Source organism: Elephantulus edwardii, unplaced genomic scaffold (genome assembly GCF_000299155.1).
Source record: "Elephantulus edwardii isolate Elephantulus edwardi_28Jun2011 unplaced genomic scaffold, EleEdw1.0 scaffold00099, whole genome shotgun sequence".
NCBI lineage: Eukaryota > Metazoa > Chordata > Mammalia > Macroscelidea > Macroscelididae > Elephantulus > Elephantulus edwardii.
In genome coordinates, this window is record NW_006399849.1 from 12,431,307 (window position 1) to 12,449,050 (window position 17,744).

General features: G+C 39.7%; 1 protein-coding gene across 1 annotated transcript in view; it reads left to right on the top strand.

Moving 5' to 3' along the window:
* The window catches only part of ANKRD55 (ankyrin repeat domain 55), a 229,439-nt gene that overhangs the window by 172,741 nt on the left and 38,954 nt on the right, over positions 1-17,744 (top strand). The window contains exon 9 of the mRNA XM_006891541.1: positions 5,336-5,997. Coding sequence (XP_006891603.1) covers positions 5,336-5,997 — 662 coding nt within the window. The remainder of the gene's footprint in view (positions 1-5,335; positions 5,998-17,744) is intronic.

The window sequence follows — 17,744 nt, forward strand, 5'->3', positions numbered from 1 at the left end:
TGCCAACACCATTTGTTAAAAAGGCTGTTGTTTCCCCACTAAACTGATTTCATCTCCTTGTCAAAAATCAGTTGACCATAGGTAGATGGGCTGATTTCCAGGTTCTCAGTTCTATTCCATTGCTCTATGTGTCTGTCATTGTACCAGTACTTTGCTGTCTTAACCACCACAACAGTGTAGTAGGATTTAAAATCCGGGAGTAAGATGCCTCCTACCTTTTTTCTCTTTTTAAGGAGTGCTTTGCTTATTCGGGGCTTCTTTCCATTCCAAATGAAACTGGAGATTGCCTTTTCCATCTCATTGAAGAATAGGATTGGTATTTGTATTGGGATTGCATTGAACGTGTAAATTGCCTTTAGTAGTATTGCCATTTTCACAATATTGAATCTTCCTATCGATGGTGTTGTTATTGTTGTTACATGCCTTCGAGTCGTAGGCAACTCATAGCAACCCTAGGAAGGAGAGCCCTCAATGCTTGGGTGTCTTTCATCCTCTCCCCAGGTTCATAGGGTTTTCAGAGGCAAGCTATTACGGAAGTGGATGCCACTCCTCCTTCCAAGCTTGTTCTGATCAGGGAGGTCCTATCCATGAGCAAAGGATATTCTTCCACTTCTCCAGGTCTCTTTTTGTTTCTTGTAGTAATTTTTTGTAATTTTCTTTGAATAGATCCTTTGTGTTTCTGGTTGGATTTACTCCCAAGTATTTAATCTTGTAATTAGCTTTTGTGAAGGGTATTGTTTATCTTAGGTCCAGCTCTGAATTCTCTTGTCACTGTAGAGAATTCCAACTGATTTTTGTATGTTGATCTTGTGTCCTGCTACTTTGATGAATTGGTCAACTATGTCCAATAGTTTTCTTACTAAGTCTTTAGGGTTTTCTAAGTATACTATAATATCATCTGCATAGAGAGAGAATTTTACTTCCTCTTTGCCAATTTGGATACCTCTTATTTTCTTCTCTTGTCTTATTGTTCTCACGAAGACATCCAATACAATATTAAATAAGAGAGGTGATAGTGGGCATCCTTGCCTAGTTCCTGTCCTTAAAGGGAATGCTTTTAAGCTCTCTCCATTGAGAACAATGTTGGCTCTTGGGTTTGCATAAATACTTTTTACTAAGTTGAAGAAATTCCCCTCTATTTTGTTGAGTGTTTTAATCAGGAAATGTGCTGGATTTTGTCAAAGGCCTTTTCTGCATCAATTGATAGGATCATGCGATTTTTGATCTTTGCTTTGTTGATGTGATGAATTACATTAATTGTTTTTCTTATGTTGAACCATCCTTGCATACCTGTTAGGAATCCCACTTGGTCATGAGGGATTATTTCTTTGATGTATCATTGGATGCTACTGGGCAGTATTTTATTCAGGATTTTTGTATCTATGTTCATAAGAGATACTGGCCTATAATTTTCTATTTTGGTGGTGTCATTTCCTGGTTTTGGTATCAAGGATATGTTTGCTTCATAGAATGAGTCTGGAAGAATTCCCTCTTTTTCTATTTTCTGAAATAGTTTAAGTAGAATTAGTAACAATTCTTCTCTGAATGTTTGATAAAATTCACTTGTAAAACCATCTGGTCCAGGGCTTTTTTTGGTTGGAAGTTGTTGTATTACCTTTTCAATTTCTTCTTTTGTAATGGGTTTGTTCAGATGTTCAATTTCAGTTGGTGTCAGTTTAGGTAAATTGTGCATTTCTAAGTATTTGTCCATTTCCTCTAGGTTTTCATATTTGTTTGAGTATAGTTTTTCATAATATTCTAATGTTAGCTTTTTCATTTTAGTTGGTTCTATTGTGCTGTTGCCTGATTTATCTCTTATTCGGATTATTTGTGTCTTCTCCTTCTTTTCTTTTGTGAGTTTTGCTAATGGTTTGTCAATTTTACTGACCTTTTCAAAGAACCAACTCCTAGTTTTGTTGATAGTTTCAGTTGCTATGGTCTTTTCAATCATTTGTTATACCTCAGAGACAGTGCTGGAGAATGACTAAGGAGGACAGAAAAGAATCAATGCCTTTGAGTTGTGGTGCTAAAGAAAAGTCTTGAACATATTATGGACTGCCAAGAAAACAAAGGTCTGACTTGGAGAGGGTGAAACCAAGTCTCTCTTTGGAGTCTAGGATATTGAAGCTCTGTCTCACATACTTTGGGCATGTGGCCAGGAGGGGGACTCATCCTTGGACATCATGCTTGGAGTTGTGGAGTGGCAGCGCAGGTGAGGAAAAACCATGATGAGATGGAGAAGGACACCATGCTCAGAAGGGTGGAGGAACAATACTGGACAGGAAGACCCTGAATGAGATGGATTGATACAGTAACTGAGGCAATGGGGTTGGTGTGTCGGAATTAGTGAGACTGGCTCAGGACAGGCCCAGTTCAGAGGTCTTGTTACATAGGGTCACTATGAGTTAGAGGTGACTCTACATAACAACAATTTTCTTAGATTTATACTTTATACATTCTAGTATATAGAAGCTATGCCAGCTTCCATGCCAGCATATTCAAGATATCACTGAAAATATGACCATTTGAGTCAGCCATGATGGCGGAGGACCACAGAGTCATCCATGGTGGCAAGTTTCATTGGAGCATCCAGCCTTAGGAAGAAGGATCTATTAGAAGATGGCCCAAGATAAACTAAAAAGAAGAATCTACTTTTTTTACGAAAAATTGGCCAGTTGGAATTTTATTAGCACTAGCACACTGTCTATATTAAAGTATATAGCAGAATTGCTTTATGAGCATTTCCTATTTTGTTAAATATTTATTTATTCAAGGGGGCAATAAACATTTTCAAAATACTGCTTCTCCAAGGACATTGTTGAGTTAAATTGGCATTTTAAGTGCAATTAGTAAAGAACAAGATAACAATTTGTACTACTTTGATTTGTGCTAAATTACCCACAGTTTTGCCCTCCTTCTCTACTGCATCATTAGGGTGAAAAAACACAGGGGGAAAAATAAAAATAATATGCTGGTGTTATTATAAAATGTTCTGTGTCCTCGTGGGCACTTTGAGTCTTGAGACACCCCACTGCCATATTTAGAGAACCTCTGCTCTGAATCGCAGTGTGGAATATGAAGAAGAAATAGAGAAGTTACTGAGATGCATTAATCAGCACGTGAACATATTCTGTAACTGAGAAATCTGAAGGAACATTAGAGACCCTTTGGGGTCCTTGCAAAGACAGCAGTAGTCCACAAGCTGTGTTAAATCTTTTAAAAAGCATACTGGAAGATGGGGTGCCTTGTGCTTAGAAGCTGTGCTGCAATTCCAGTGGCAAGCAGTTCGAATCTACCAATTGCTCCACAGGAAAAGAAAGGGCAATCTCTTCTTGTGTGATTTACTGACTCTGAAAATCCACTGGAGGGTCAGCTGTGGGTCAGTTCTGACTATGGTACACAACACTACCACCACCACCACATTGGAAAGTGAAAGAATAAAGATAAAAAATATATCAAATCCAACTAGGCAACCTGTAGGAAGAAGAAAAACATTTGTTATTTGCCATCCAGATAAGAGCTGATACTTGGCAAATTACAAAGTGTATTAGTATCTGGCTCTAAAAAGGAATGCTGAAATCCAATTCTTAGGGGTGTGTACGTGGATCATGTTTCATGGCTAACTCAGACCACAGGAGACATAAAAATCAATTGTGGTATCAAACACAAACTACACAGAATTTTCCACGAAACAAAAGCAGAATAGCTCCTGGGGTGGGGTGGGGGGTGGCGTTCTGCACATAAGAAGAGCCAGGCAGACAATTATTGGCCTTTTTCCTGTTGAATTTGCCTCCCAGTGGGCATTGGTCACTTCTCAGTCCTGGCCACACCCGACCGCTGGCATACTCATTTCCTCTCTTTTTAGCTAGAACCCAGACAGAACTTCTTTCCTTCGATACTGTTTTTTAACTAATTTTAATAGGAAATTTTGTATTAAAAAAACCACCAACTGCCATCCCCCAGAAACAAAAGAACATACCAACACTATGAAATAGGCACATGCTGGAGAGCATAATGTTAATAATATTGTTAGTGTTCTGCCAAGATCCTCTCAAAAGAGGCTTACAAGCCCCACTCCCCAGCACTGCAACCAACATCCTCCTTCTGAGAGCTGACGCCGAGCTCCATCTTTGGCCTTCATGTTGTTTTGTTTTTGTTTTTGTTTTTTTGCTTTTTTTTACTTCAGAGTTTACTTAGTGGAGAGCATTGAAAATAGCCTTTGAGAATGGAAAATAGTAAACATGCAAGCTGTTTTCATTAGTTTGTCCTTTGGCAAAAACAGATCATCTCAGTTTAACTTCTGAAAGGAGAACCATTGAGGAAGCAAAGGAATCTGAGAAATGCTTAAATGGCCTGACAGGAAAAACGGCTGAGAGAGAATCACAATTGGTATTGAGAGTTGCTGCTCTCACCTTTGGCTTGAGAGTTATCTTTGAGTTATTTCAGACAGCCTGCTCCAGAGAAGGGAATGTTATAGTTGTTTTGTGCTGTTGAGTTGGAACCAACCCATAGCTGACCCTTAAGCGGGTTTTCAGAGACAGTAAATTGCAAGGGAGGAAATTGTCTTTCTCCAACAGAGCAGCTGGTTAATTCAAACTGCTTGCCTTCCAGATTTCAGTGTAGACTCTTACCTCTAGCTCACCAGAGCTCCCTTCTTATTATTGTTGTTAAGGTGCCATCAACTACAACCCATAGTGACCTTATGAACAACAGATCTGAACCTTGATCAATCCTATGCCATGTTCATCATCTCTGTCATGCTCAAACCCATTGTTACAGTTACTGTGTCAATTCATCTCATGGAGTGTTTTCCTCTCTTTTGCTGACCCGCTCTACCTTTCGCAGGTCAATATCTTTCTCTAAGAACTGATTCCTCCTAAAAATATACCCAAAGTAAGTGACATAAAGTTACACCATCCTTGCCCTTGAGAAGCATTCTGGTTGTACTTCTTTCAAGGAAGATTTATATTTGTTCTTTTGTGAGTCCATAGTATATTCAATACTCTTCTCCAGGACCACAGTTCAAAGGCATAAATTCTTCTTCTGTCTTCTTTATTTATTGTCCAACTTTCAGATGGACAGGAAACTTTTGAAAATACCATGGCTTGGATCAGGTAGTCTTTAAACTGACAAAGTCTTTAGAACTTTAGAGACATCTTTGACAGCAGATTTTCCCCCTCAATGTGACATGACATATCTTTTGATTTTTTGACTGTTACCACTACAGGTGTTGACTGTGGAGTGGAGGGAATAGAAGGTTTTATTTTGGTTAGTGATGCTGTCTCTACTTCCTGTTCTCACATAATAAATACCTTTGTTGCTGTTTTTCCTACAGAGCAGAGCCTGCCCGACCCCTTCCTTCCCAGAATAGTAGATCCCAAAAGAAGGAGGGCAGGTTCAATATGCTCAACCAAATCTTCTGCAAAAATAAGAAAGAACAACAGAGAGCCTATCAGAAGGATCACAGCAAGGACCGCTACAGGAGGGAGGACACCTCGGAAGTTGATGACATCATCACCACCTTTGACAGCCTTGTGGATACCAACTGCCAGGAACAGCTCAGTGACCAGGTGGCTATGGTTGAATTTAAGAAGAGGACCACAGAGAATTCAAAATATCTCTTGCCAGATAAGAAGCCTTTGGGCCGTAAGGGGCTGCCACCAATCAGAACACAGAGTCTCCCACCCATCACCTTGGGCAATAACTTCCTGACAGTTTCCTATGGGACTACTTCCCAGGCTGGGGTGAGTTCTGGCCCTCATCATATGGCTCCAAGATCTCAGAAGAGTCGAAGTGAGCAGGACTTACTAAATAACAGAACTAGCTGCCAGACTTTGCTAGAAAACTCCTGGAGGGGAGATTCCAATCAGTTGTTCTCCTACAGCGCTTGGACAATGTTATCTTCTGATAAATTACAAGACAAACTGCTCACTGGCAGGTCTGGTCACCCGGAGGCCTTGGGGCCACCACATCTTCCACATCTCCATAATCCTTCAGGTAATGTGCTGATTTCCTTTGTCCTTATTACTGACAAGCTCTATGTGGGAAATGTTTTATCTGGTTTTAGGTTAGCATCCTGGAGTGACAACTAACCACTTTATCCCAGAAGAAAGTATTAGAATAAGATGGGGGAAAGGATTATCTATTTTCCTGAAATATACCTAAACTCAGATGTCCAGGCTACTCTGCTCTTCTACCGTGAAAGCAATTACTAATAATGAGTGTGTGACTCCTTATGTCCTAACAAATGTGGGTGGTGTCTAGAAAGACTGAACAAGAAGAACATTCCCATTATTAGGAATTCATAACCAGGCCTCTGTGGCAAACACACTCATAAGGGTCTGGTTTCATTTGTCATCTGTTTCTAAATCAGATGTTCGAACCCAATTCCCAATTCTACTGAATCAAAATCTTGGTGAGAGAAGATGGGGAAATGGTTATGCCTTATACAAGTATCTTTGAAAAGGTAACACATTCATATATTGTGGTTATGTCTCAGCACATATGAAGGGTTACGTGGCAATCCTACCCATTGCCTCTTCCCTCAGTGATTTAGTGTCCCTAACATGATGCTGCCAAGTTATTAAATTATGATTTTTTACTGACCAGGATATTTCACATACATACAAGCAATATGTATGCTTCATTCTTTTTTTAAAATGTTGTAGTTGTTATTGTTGTTGTGTGCCATCAAGTTTAATTAGAACCAACTCATAACTGATCCTCTAATGGGCTCTCAGAGACAGTAAAAGCATAGGAGAAGATTGTCCATCCTTCTCCCATGGAGCAGCTGGTGAATTCAAGCTACGTGCATTTGAGATTGCAGTGCAGCTTCTCACTACTAGACCACCAGAGCTCCATTTTTTTAATGTATTTTAAAATAAGTGCATTGGAGAAAAGAAAAGTCCACAATTCATATTCTCTCTCTCTCTCTCCTCTCTCTCTCTCTCTCTCTCTCTCTCTCTCTCTCTCTCTCTCGAACCCACACTCCTCTCCTCTCTCTCTCTCTCTCTCTCTCACACACACACACACACACACACACACAGGCCCAGAACCATCACTATGGCTGCTAACTAGCTTTCTGAATGTTCAGCACCACAATATCTGTTTATCTTTGTTTCTAATTTATTATCATATTTTAAAACCAGAAAGTTTCACATAAAACCCTAAATTTCTAGCTTCATTTGAAAATTGTGGTGATGTTGAACTCAAATAGCTTTATGTCAGTGATCAACTGAATCTAAGGAACCACTGCCCCCCTCAAAGGCCTGTCTGGGCCACCCAGTGCAGCTCAGCCCACGCCACTCAAGAAACCCTGCTTGTGTAATGGTAAAGCACTCACTCTATTGCTAACCAAAAGATCAGTGGTTCAAACCCAGCAGTCGGCATACTGCTCCCCTGAGGACTTTGGCCTGGGAAACCGTATGAGACAATTCTACTCGATCCCAGAGGGTCCTTATGAGTCTGAACCAATGTGGCAGAAACTAGCAACAATTACTTCCCTCCAGGACCTCTCAGCAGAGAGTCTGTTTTTATCAATGTGCTTCTGTTGTTGCTTTTCTCAGAATACACTTAAAGGGTAAATGCTGTATTTCATGAACACACACCTCTCTCAAAAGTGGAAAAACAGAGGACAGATCAAATAGTCTATGTGCCTTAAGAAAAGCAGGACAAGAAATTATTTATGTTCTCATTTTATATGTTGCCTAAATCTGGTCCTCTGCACTAATTCACCCATCGTGGGCCTGGTGCCAGAGAAATCTGAGGCCTTGTATGTCTTCCCTCAGACATATTTACACATTGATGCACATACATATTTAAAGGATCTCTGGAGATACAAGTGGTTTCAACTTGTTTACAAATGCCAGGGTCAGTGATTTAAATCTTCCCAAGGCATTGCTGAAGGATGGTCACTGGTAACTCTGTAAATATCTCAGCCAAGAAAACCCTATGAAGCCCAGCTGGACTCTGTAACACACAAGACATCCATTAATTGGAAACCACGCCATAGCAATGTCTTGTTGTTGCTGTTCATTTTAACTTAAGCATCCGAAAGCACTTAAGTAGTTGGCTGGAAGCCTGAGTAACATGCTTATATTTTGTCTGAGAAAGGTTAAGAAAGAAAAGATATTAGCCTGTACTTTTTTACTTTTCAAAAGCCTCCAGGGAAAGACAATACCTACTGGAGTTAGTGCTGTTCTGGCCTGGCTAACAACTTCTAGGTGAGAAAGAAACTTTGCAATTGTTCTACTTCAAAGCCAGACTTCTGCTATGTTGTCTCATATCAGTTAGGACTGGGCTCAGCTCTTGGTTACATAAAACTCAAAATAACAGGGATTTCAACAACATAAAAATGCAGATGACACGACCTTGCTTGCTGAAAAGTAAGGGAGACTTGATGCATGTGTTGCAGAAGATAAGGAATGCAGCCTTAAATGTGAATTGCATTTCATTGTCAAGAAAACAAAGATTCTTAGCACTGGACTGCTAGTCAACATTATGGTGGATGGATAAGAGATTGAAACTGTCAACAACTTCATCTTGAATCCACAATTAACACCCTTGGTACCAACATACAGGAAATCAGATTATTACACTGGGAAAGTCTGCAGTTAGGGACCTCTCAAAATTATTAATGAATAATGATGTCCGTTTGAGGAGTAAAATGGGTCTGATTCAGACCATAGTTCTTCCAATCATTTGCTATCTGAGAGATGGACAATGAATAGAGATGATGGAAGAAGAATTGATGCTTTTGAGTTGTGATATTGGAGAAGAGCACTAAACATCCCATGGCCTGCTAAAATAATGCAATTAAGCATGTCTTGGAGAGGATGCAGCAGGAATGCTCTTTGGAGGCAAGAATGATGAGGGTTTGCCTCACATACTTTAGGCATGTTGCTAGGAGGTTTCTATTCCTTGGAAAGGGACATAAAGCTTGGAAGGATAGAGGGTTGTTAAAGGAGAGGAAGACTCACAACCAAGTGGATAGATACAGTGATTGCTGTAATGGGCTCTAGTGTGTCAGGAAGTGTGAAGATGGCACAGGATAGAATGGGGTTCAGATCCACTGTTCTTAGGGTCTCTATGAGTCGTACTTGACTCAGCAGCACCTAACAACAACATAAAAGGTTATTACTCTGTCATGAGCCTTGAGCCTTACTTAATTACTCATAGACATATTACAAAAGCCAATTATAATTTATTAATTCATTAATTAATTAATGCATAGCAATAATTGCAATATATCTACACTGCAATTCATAAATTCACCACAATATACTGATTCATCAATCTATAGCAAGCATTAAACATTTATTTGCAATTTGTCTACCTTGTAATTCATAAATTAATCACAACATACCAATTCATTAATTCATAGCAAGCATTAAATTGTTAAATGCAATTTATCTACATTGCAATTCATAAATTCATCATAACATATTGATTCATCAACAGTGGGGAACACTTACTCACCCCAGGATCCAAACTCATCTCCTTCTTTTGCCTATCATGGTCATTGATGCAGTCAGGGGGTTCTCAGTTAGTTCAGCAGTTCAATGTAGCCAGGGTCCATCAGTGTGGGCAGAATCCTCCACTGTCTCAGTAGCTTATGTCTATCAGTGTAAGCCAGAGTTCTTGGCTCTGAAAAGAACATTTAGATCTTTGGCTCTTAAAAGAGCCTTTGGGTTTTCAGTGTTCAGCTCATTGTGAGTGCAGAGAGAGATTTGCTGTGCACAGCCGGAGTTTTATCTACTCTGGTTTCACACTTTGCATTATAGTAAGGCAAGTGGAGCCCGCTGGGACATGTAGAATAACAATATGGATTTGACCAATCATGTTCAATACTAGTTGTTTTTCCTTGGCAACATGGCAGTAACCAGTCATATTTCCTTATCAGTGGTCCGCACCTATTGTGGTCAGTGGGGCCCTAGAACCACTAAGAGGCTTGATTTGGCATATCAACTATTCAGTATATTTACATAAATATTCTTAAAATAATTTTCAACATCAAATTCCTAACATATTTCTTATTTTTACTTCTAGCAAGTTATTAACATATTTCTTATTTTTATTCCTCACACCTAACATAGTAGATTCCTAACATATTTCTTATTTCTATCATATACTAGATTCCCAATATATTTCTTATTCTTAAATTTACAAGTTACGTTCTCTTAGCAAATGGCAATAAAAAGTTGCATTCCTTTATCAGGATTCACATATGCTGAGGCTAGTAGCCTTACAGGCAAGTTATTATCAGTTTCATTCCCTTATCAAGGGTTTGCACCTCTGTGGTCATTGGGACTCAAGGCCTCTAAGGCTTGTTTAGATATGTTAAACTGTTAGTATATTTTTTCACAAATATTCTTATTTCTACACTTAAGCATTAAAGTCATCATAATATTTTTCCATAGCAAACATATTTCATAATATGTTAACAGCAAATTACAGCAAACTTCTAATATTTCACAATATGTGTTACAGCAAAATGAATATATTTTTCTTAAACTGCTAATAACATTACTCTCATTTGTTCTTCTTATATAAAAGAAATCTAAAGTAGGCAGTCTAAAAAGTATAAAAAAGAAATCTAAAGTGGAGCTGTGGTGGCCTAGTGGCAAGAAGCTGTGCTGCAACCCTGAAGGTGAGCAGTTTGAATTCTCCACCTGCTCCGAGAGAGAAGGATGGGCAATATCCTCCTGTGTGATTAACTTTCTCTGAAAACACACTGGAGGGTCAGCTATGGGTTGGTTCCAACTCAATGGTACACAACAATAACAACAAAGGTAGGCAGCTCCCAGATACTTGGTGGTTCCATGGTCATCAGAGATCCAGTCTCCTCCTGTGGTGTACTCCTTTGGCCTGTAGGTCATCACACAATCCACAATGGTTGACAGATAGAGAAAGAGGAAGGAACTCTTTGTTAAGTGTTGTCGAGTTAGATCTGACTCATATTGACCACAACACAACAGAACATAAACAGAACAAAGCATCATGCCTTTTTCCCTGTCCTCAAAATTTCTGTTTGCCCAAACTCATTGTTACAGTCACTTATTGCATCTATCCTATTGTGATTCACTGTATTATCCATTTTTTTATCACTCCATCTCATTGAACTCTTCTTTTTACAAGGATCTTTTATTTTCCAAGCATGTTGTCCTTCTCCAGGGATTGGCCTCTACTAATAATATGTCCAACGTATGAGACAAGACAGTCTTTCAACACCCCTGCCTTCATGAAAAATTCTGAGTACATGTCTTCCAACACAGGTTTGTTTGTTCTTTGGTAGTCCATGGTAAATTCAATATTCTTCACTAGAACCATAATTCAAATGCACAAATGCTTCTGTATTACTCCCCATTGTCCAACTTTCATACAGATAGGAGGCAATTAGTATCACGTGCACCTCAGTTCTAAAAGTTATATATTGGGGAATGCTGGGGAGGAACGGACGGCCTCTGGCCAAGACAGACCGCCTGAGCTCCGGATAGGTGCAAGCCTTTAATACAGGATAGAGAAAGCTCCCTGTGTTTGGCCAATCTGGCTTGAGAAAGCTCATCGCCTGGAAAGATGGCTGCTGCGTCTGTTGAGCTGGGAGTGGTCCGCAGGAGGCTGAGGCTCTCCTATCCAATCCACATGTCCCACGTCTGTAAGCCCACCCTATCCTGTCTTCCTGTTTACTTGCTCTTATATAAATGTGCTGCAGCCCCCAATAAAATTGAGCTGTATCAACTCTCTGGACAGCTCCCAGAGTGGTGTGTCTCTGTCGTGCTTATCCCCATCAGGGTGTCATTGTTCATTGCAGGCGGACAGCAACAGTTATATCCTTCCTCTTTAGTACTTTAAAGAGGTCCTTTGCCACATATTTGCCCATTTCAATGTTGCTAGATTTCTTGGCCATTGCTTCCATGATTATTTATTGCAGTTCCAAGTAAAATTAAGTCATTAACAATTTCACCTCTTTTCCATTTGTCATAATAGTACTTATTTCTTCTAGTTGTCAGGATTTTTGTTTTCTTTATGCTGAGATGCAATATACACTGAAGAATATAGTCTTTGATCATCATTAGTAAATGTTTCAAGTCTTCTTCAATGTCTACAAGAAAGGTTGAGTTATCTGCATATTACAAGTTATTAATGAATCTTCCTCTAATGCTAATTCCAAATTTTTCTTCACATAGTAATTGAATTATTTGCTCAACATGCAGCTTGGATAAGCATTATGAAAGGATATAAGCCTGATATAACTTTCCTGATTTTAAATCACAATATGTACCCTAGTTCTGTTAAATAATTGCTTCTTGGATATGTACATTTCCTAATAAGCACTACTAAGTGTTCTGGAATTCTCATTTTTTACAATGCTGTCCATAATTTGTTATAATCTATTACAATCCAGTCAAATATTTTTGCACATTCAACAAAACATGGGTAGTAATTGCAGTGAGGGTCAAACTATAAGACTTCTGGTAGATTAAGTGCTCTATAAGATGTCATCTCCCTTAAGTCCAGAATTCTGCTTATGGTTCACTGGTTAGTCACATGGTCTCACCTAGCCACAAGAGAGACTAGGGATTGTAATCTTTTAGATGGACACATTGCTGTCCCTCAGCGTTGAGGCTCTACCTCAAAGGGGGATTGTTTTTCTTGTCAGTTAGCATCAGGTCAGCTGGGACTTATGGTGACCTTACATTTTATGTAACAAAATTCTACCCAATCCTGTACCATCCTCAGATCTTTGGTATGCTTGGAACCACTGTTGTAGTTTCTTTTGAAAATCAATTATCAATTGGTTTTACCTATACCAAAGTATATCTCTTGCCTATATCAAAGTATATTTCTTTTTTCTAAACCAAAGAAAAACCAAATAATTCTGTATTGGGTAGGGCAAAACAAAGTTTCTCCTTAGAGGCAAGGATTTTGAAGCTCCATCTTACATACTTTGGGCACATGGCCAGGAGGGACTGGTCCTTGGAGAAGGACATCATGCTCAGAATGGCGGAGGAACAGTGCAGGAGGGGAAAACCCCAGATGAGATGGATCAATACAATAACTGGGGCAGTAGGGGCAGGTGTGTCGGAGTCAGTGAGACTGAGTCAGGACAGGGCAGAATTCAGAACAATTGTACATAGGGTTGTTATGAGTCACAGATGACTCGATGACACACAACAACAAAAGAACAAACCGAAGTATTTATAAAGCACATTTTAGTTGTGTTCATTCTTCTGACAGTCCAGAGTAGATCCATATCCAGAGGATACTGAGCTCTCTCTCAATTTTGCTGACTCTCTACTTTACCAAACGTGCTGTTTTTTCCCAGTAATCGATGTTTTCTGATGATGATACAAAATAAGTGACCCAAAGTCTCACCACCTTCACTTCTAAGACACATTCTAGCTGTGTTCAATATTCTTGGCTGATATTTAGTTCAAATGCATCAATTATTTTGCCTTCGTTTTTCATTGCCTAGCTTTCCACATTCATATAAGGCAATTTAAAATACCATGTCTGTGTTAGTTGTCAGAGACAACTTGAAAGAGGTCTATTTGCCAAACACATTATTTGTTATCTTGACTCCTTCTTCCATGAATGTTGATTATTGATCCAAGTAGAATGAAATCATTGACAACTTTGATTTCTTCTCCATTTATCATAATGTTGCTATTGATTCAGTTGTGAGGACTTAAGAAAATGGATCTTGGATAAGAAATTACTAGATTCTGCCACATATGCCTTCTAAAATCTCTGTATTGTTTGCAGTGAAAAGAAATTCAATAACTTGATTTGACATCAAAATTTCTGTGGCAGCCAGAATAGCAGAAGAAGAAAGGTGAAATTCTTTAAAGACATATTAAGCAATTGGCTTTGCTTGTACCAGATTATTTCTTTTCTTTAACCAACATTTTTAAGTACTGATACTGTTCTGGACTATTAAGTCATGATAAGATAAATCACCTCAAAGTAGTCAACCAATAAATGATATGACTTGTTAAGGGAAACTTTTTAGAATGAGGTAATGGATGAGATGGGTCTCAAGGGATGAGTAAAAGTTGCCGGGTAGGTACAATGTTAAAAAGAACTTACCTTTAACTGGATGCTAGGAGCCTCTGTTCCATATACCAGCCCCTGTATAAACTCGGAGACACAGAAACTCTGTTACAGCACAGCAACCCTGGAGCTAAAATATCTAAGAAGCTCAGGGAGCTGAAGCGACATGCTCAGGGTAAGTAGAGTAAGGACTCAAACGCCCCAAGTCCAAGACTTTCCTCCCTTGACTGAGCATGACTCTGGAGGACAGGAGCAGGCTGCTGGGGAGACATGTCTCCCCACTCTATGAAGACCCACAGGGCTTTCCCTCAGCATGAATGGCTCTCAGGCATGCCTTTAATACCTGGTTTCTGTAGCTCTCCCCATTAGCAGGTGGAGAGCTCTTTCAGGATGGGGACTGTGTCTGCCCCCAAGGAGTTTCCAGGCAAGGTAGACCTGGAGGAGGGATTTGCTGAAATAGTCAGGAAATGGCAAGCTTGAGCAAACACTTGCATTTTAAAAACAAAACAAAACTCCTTAAGCTCACTGCCATCACATCAGTTCCCATTAACATTGAGTTTCTAGGGAAGTAAATGTTAACAGGAGGAGACTGGCCATCTTTCTCTTGCGGAGTCACTGGTGCGTTTGAACCAGTAGAGACATGCTGCCTTTTGCTTTAATGGTGAAACGCAGTACAGACTGCGCCACCAGAGCTCCTCTCACTAGCATATGTTGTCATTATTATGTACCATCAAGTTTGAACTTTGGTTTTCAGAGGCAGTAAATCACATAGGATGAGACTGCCTAACATACTTCTGCAAATTGGTGAAATCAGCTTCTGAGTCAGAAGGCAGCTCACGTCACCTAAAAGGGCAGGTGTGGTTGAGGGGAGAATATGGTCAGAAACAAAGTATGGAGGTGATATGGATTTTTTTTTTAATTACTATCTACTTGACTTCCTCCTCAAGTTTAGGTACAATGTCATACATTTTCTAAATTGAAAGGCCTTAGACATTCACTCATTCATTACATGTTTACTGAATGTCTATCATCTTAATGAAGATGCAGTATAGCCTCATGGTTAAGAGAGTGATTCTAAAGCCAAACCACCAGGGTTCAAATTCTGACTCTACCATTTACATACTGTTACTTTATCTCTCTGTGCCTTAGTTCTGTTGTTTGAAAAAAATGAGAGGAAATATCTTCGAGGGGTTAAGGTCATCATGAAGACTAAATAGATGTATTAATAGATGTAAGATGCCTATATGTTAAGCACTCTTCCTAAAGACCACCCACCTATTGTTTTTGTTATGTGCCATCAAATCAACTGTACATAGTGACCCTATGTACAACAACCCTAAACCCTGCTCTATTGAGTCAATCTTATTGTCTCTGACACACCTACCCCCATTACCTGTGTCACTAAATCAACCCATCTCATCAAGGGTCTCCTCTCCTCTGCTGTCCCTTCACCCTCTCAAACATGATGTCCCTCTCCAAGGACTAGTCCCTCCTTGCAACATAACCAAAAGTATGTCAGACGAAGCTTCATAATCCTTGCCTCCAAGGAGCAGCCTGGTCTCACCCTCTCTAGGATAAGCCTGTTTGATCTCCTATCAGTCCATGGTATAGTCAATACTCTTTTCCAGCACCACAGCTTGAAGCCATCAATTCTCCTTCTATCATCCCTAGTCATTGTCTAGCTTCCTGATGCATAACAACTAATTGCAAAGACTGTGATCTGGGTCACCTATAGATCTCCTTTATTTTAAAGATGATGGAATTCAAGTAAATGTGCTTTCAACTGCCTGTTTGCTCTTAAATATTGTCTTCACTATCCCCTCTTCCATTCTGATTCTAGAGAACTACACTTCCCAAGCATCTTTGACAGCTACCTTATAGGTATTTTTGGCCAGTAGAATGCTCTGGCAAAACATTAAGTCATTCTATATCCTCTGTTAATCTGGTGTCCCCTGCAGTGATTCAATCTTCTCCTAGATCTTTTTAAAGAGCCTGGCTCTGTGGTTCAGCCTCCCATAATCCTCTAGGCTTTGGGCTTCCTGTTCCTTTTGCACCCTAGAGGTTACTGCCTGTCCATACTATAGCTCATCTTTGGGTTGTCCTTCCTTGTCCTCTGTTTACTTTCTTAATCTTTTTTTCACCAATTTAACCCATTTCCTATATGAAATTCTCTGTTTGAATGATCTAGAGAGGTATCTCTTTTCCTAGAAGAATCCTGACAAATAAAGCAAGACATAGCATATTTCTAGCCATAGTTTCCTTATCTATAATAAATGAAAATAACAATTTATACTCTGCCTGCAGAAACTGAGACCAATCAGTCTCATGAGATCCTTTCTTTCCAATCATAATTTACAGGGCCTACCCAGGGACCTCTCCAAAGTACTGAAGAGCAATGGTGTCTCTCTGGAGACTAAGGTGTGTCTGATACAGGCCATGGTCTTTGCAATCACTTGTTATGCATCAGAGAGTTAGACAATGATCAAAGAGGATAGAAGGAGAATTGATGCCTTTGAGCTGTGGTGCTGGAGAAGAGTATTGAGAATACCATGGACTGCTAGGAAAACAAACAGATTTGTCCTGGAAAGGGTTAAACCGGGTGGCTCCTTGGAGGCAAGGATTCTGAGGCTCCATCTAACATACTTTGGACATGTTGTGAGGAGAGACCAGTTCTTAGAGAGGGACATCATGCTTAGGAGTGTGGAGGGACGGCGCAGGAGAGGAAGGCCTTCTATGAGGTGGATTGATTCAGTGACTGGGATAATTGGGATGGGAGTGTCGGAGACAGTGCGACTGGCACAGGACAGAGCGGAGTTTAGGGCTGTTGTACATAGGGTCGCTATGAGTTGCAAGCGACTCGACGGCACATAACAACAACAACACCCACATCACAACATGCTAAGAGGGACCAGTCCTTTGAAAAGAATGTCATGGTTGGAATGATGGAGGCACAGCGCAGGAGAGGAAGACCCTGGATGAGATGGATTGACACAGTAACTGAGATAATGGGGGTAGGTGTGTCAGAGGAAGTAAATTGGCTCAAGATAGGGCAAGGTTTAGAGCTATTGTACATAGGGTCACTCTGAGTCATAGTTGACTTGATGGTACATAACAAAACAACACCTATAGCACCCATTGACATTGAGTTGATTCCAAGACTTAGAAACCCTGTAAGACAGAGAGGAACTATTGCATAGGGTTTCCAGGGCTGTAAATCTTTTACAGAAGCAAACTGCCACACCATTCTCCCAAAGAATGATTGGTGTGTTCAAATTCTTCTGTTCGTGGAGGATATTTTAACCAGTCCTCCTTTTATATGCTCTAACACACTAATCTCTGCATTCACATTGATTTCTATTCATTACCATCCTCCATCAGGTTTCTGAGGTTGTAGTTCTTTACTGTAGGAGACTTTCTATCTTCCTTCTGTTGAGCCATTGATGAACTCAATCCACTGACCTTTGGGTTAGAAGCATAACTGGAAATACATAATGCCCTACAGAAATTAAACAATGTATTCAAAGTCTTATTGTTGATGTGTTACATTTTCTAGGACTTCATCCCAGATCCCCTAAACAGGTAGGGTATCATCATGGCAATGCAAGTCTCCCTTGAAAGTCTAGTTTGTTGATACGCTCATCAATTTTCTATCATGTAATTTATTTAGACGATTTTTTATTGTTGTTGTTGTT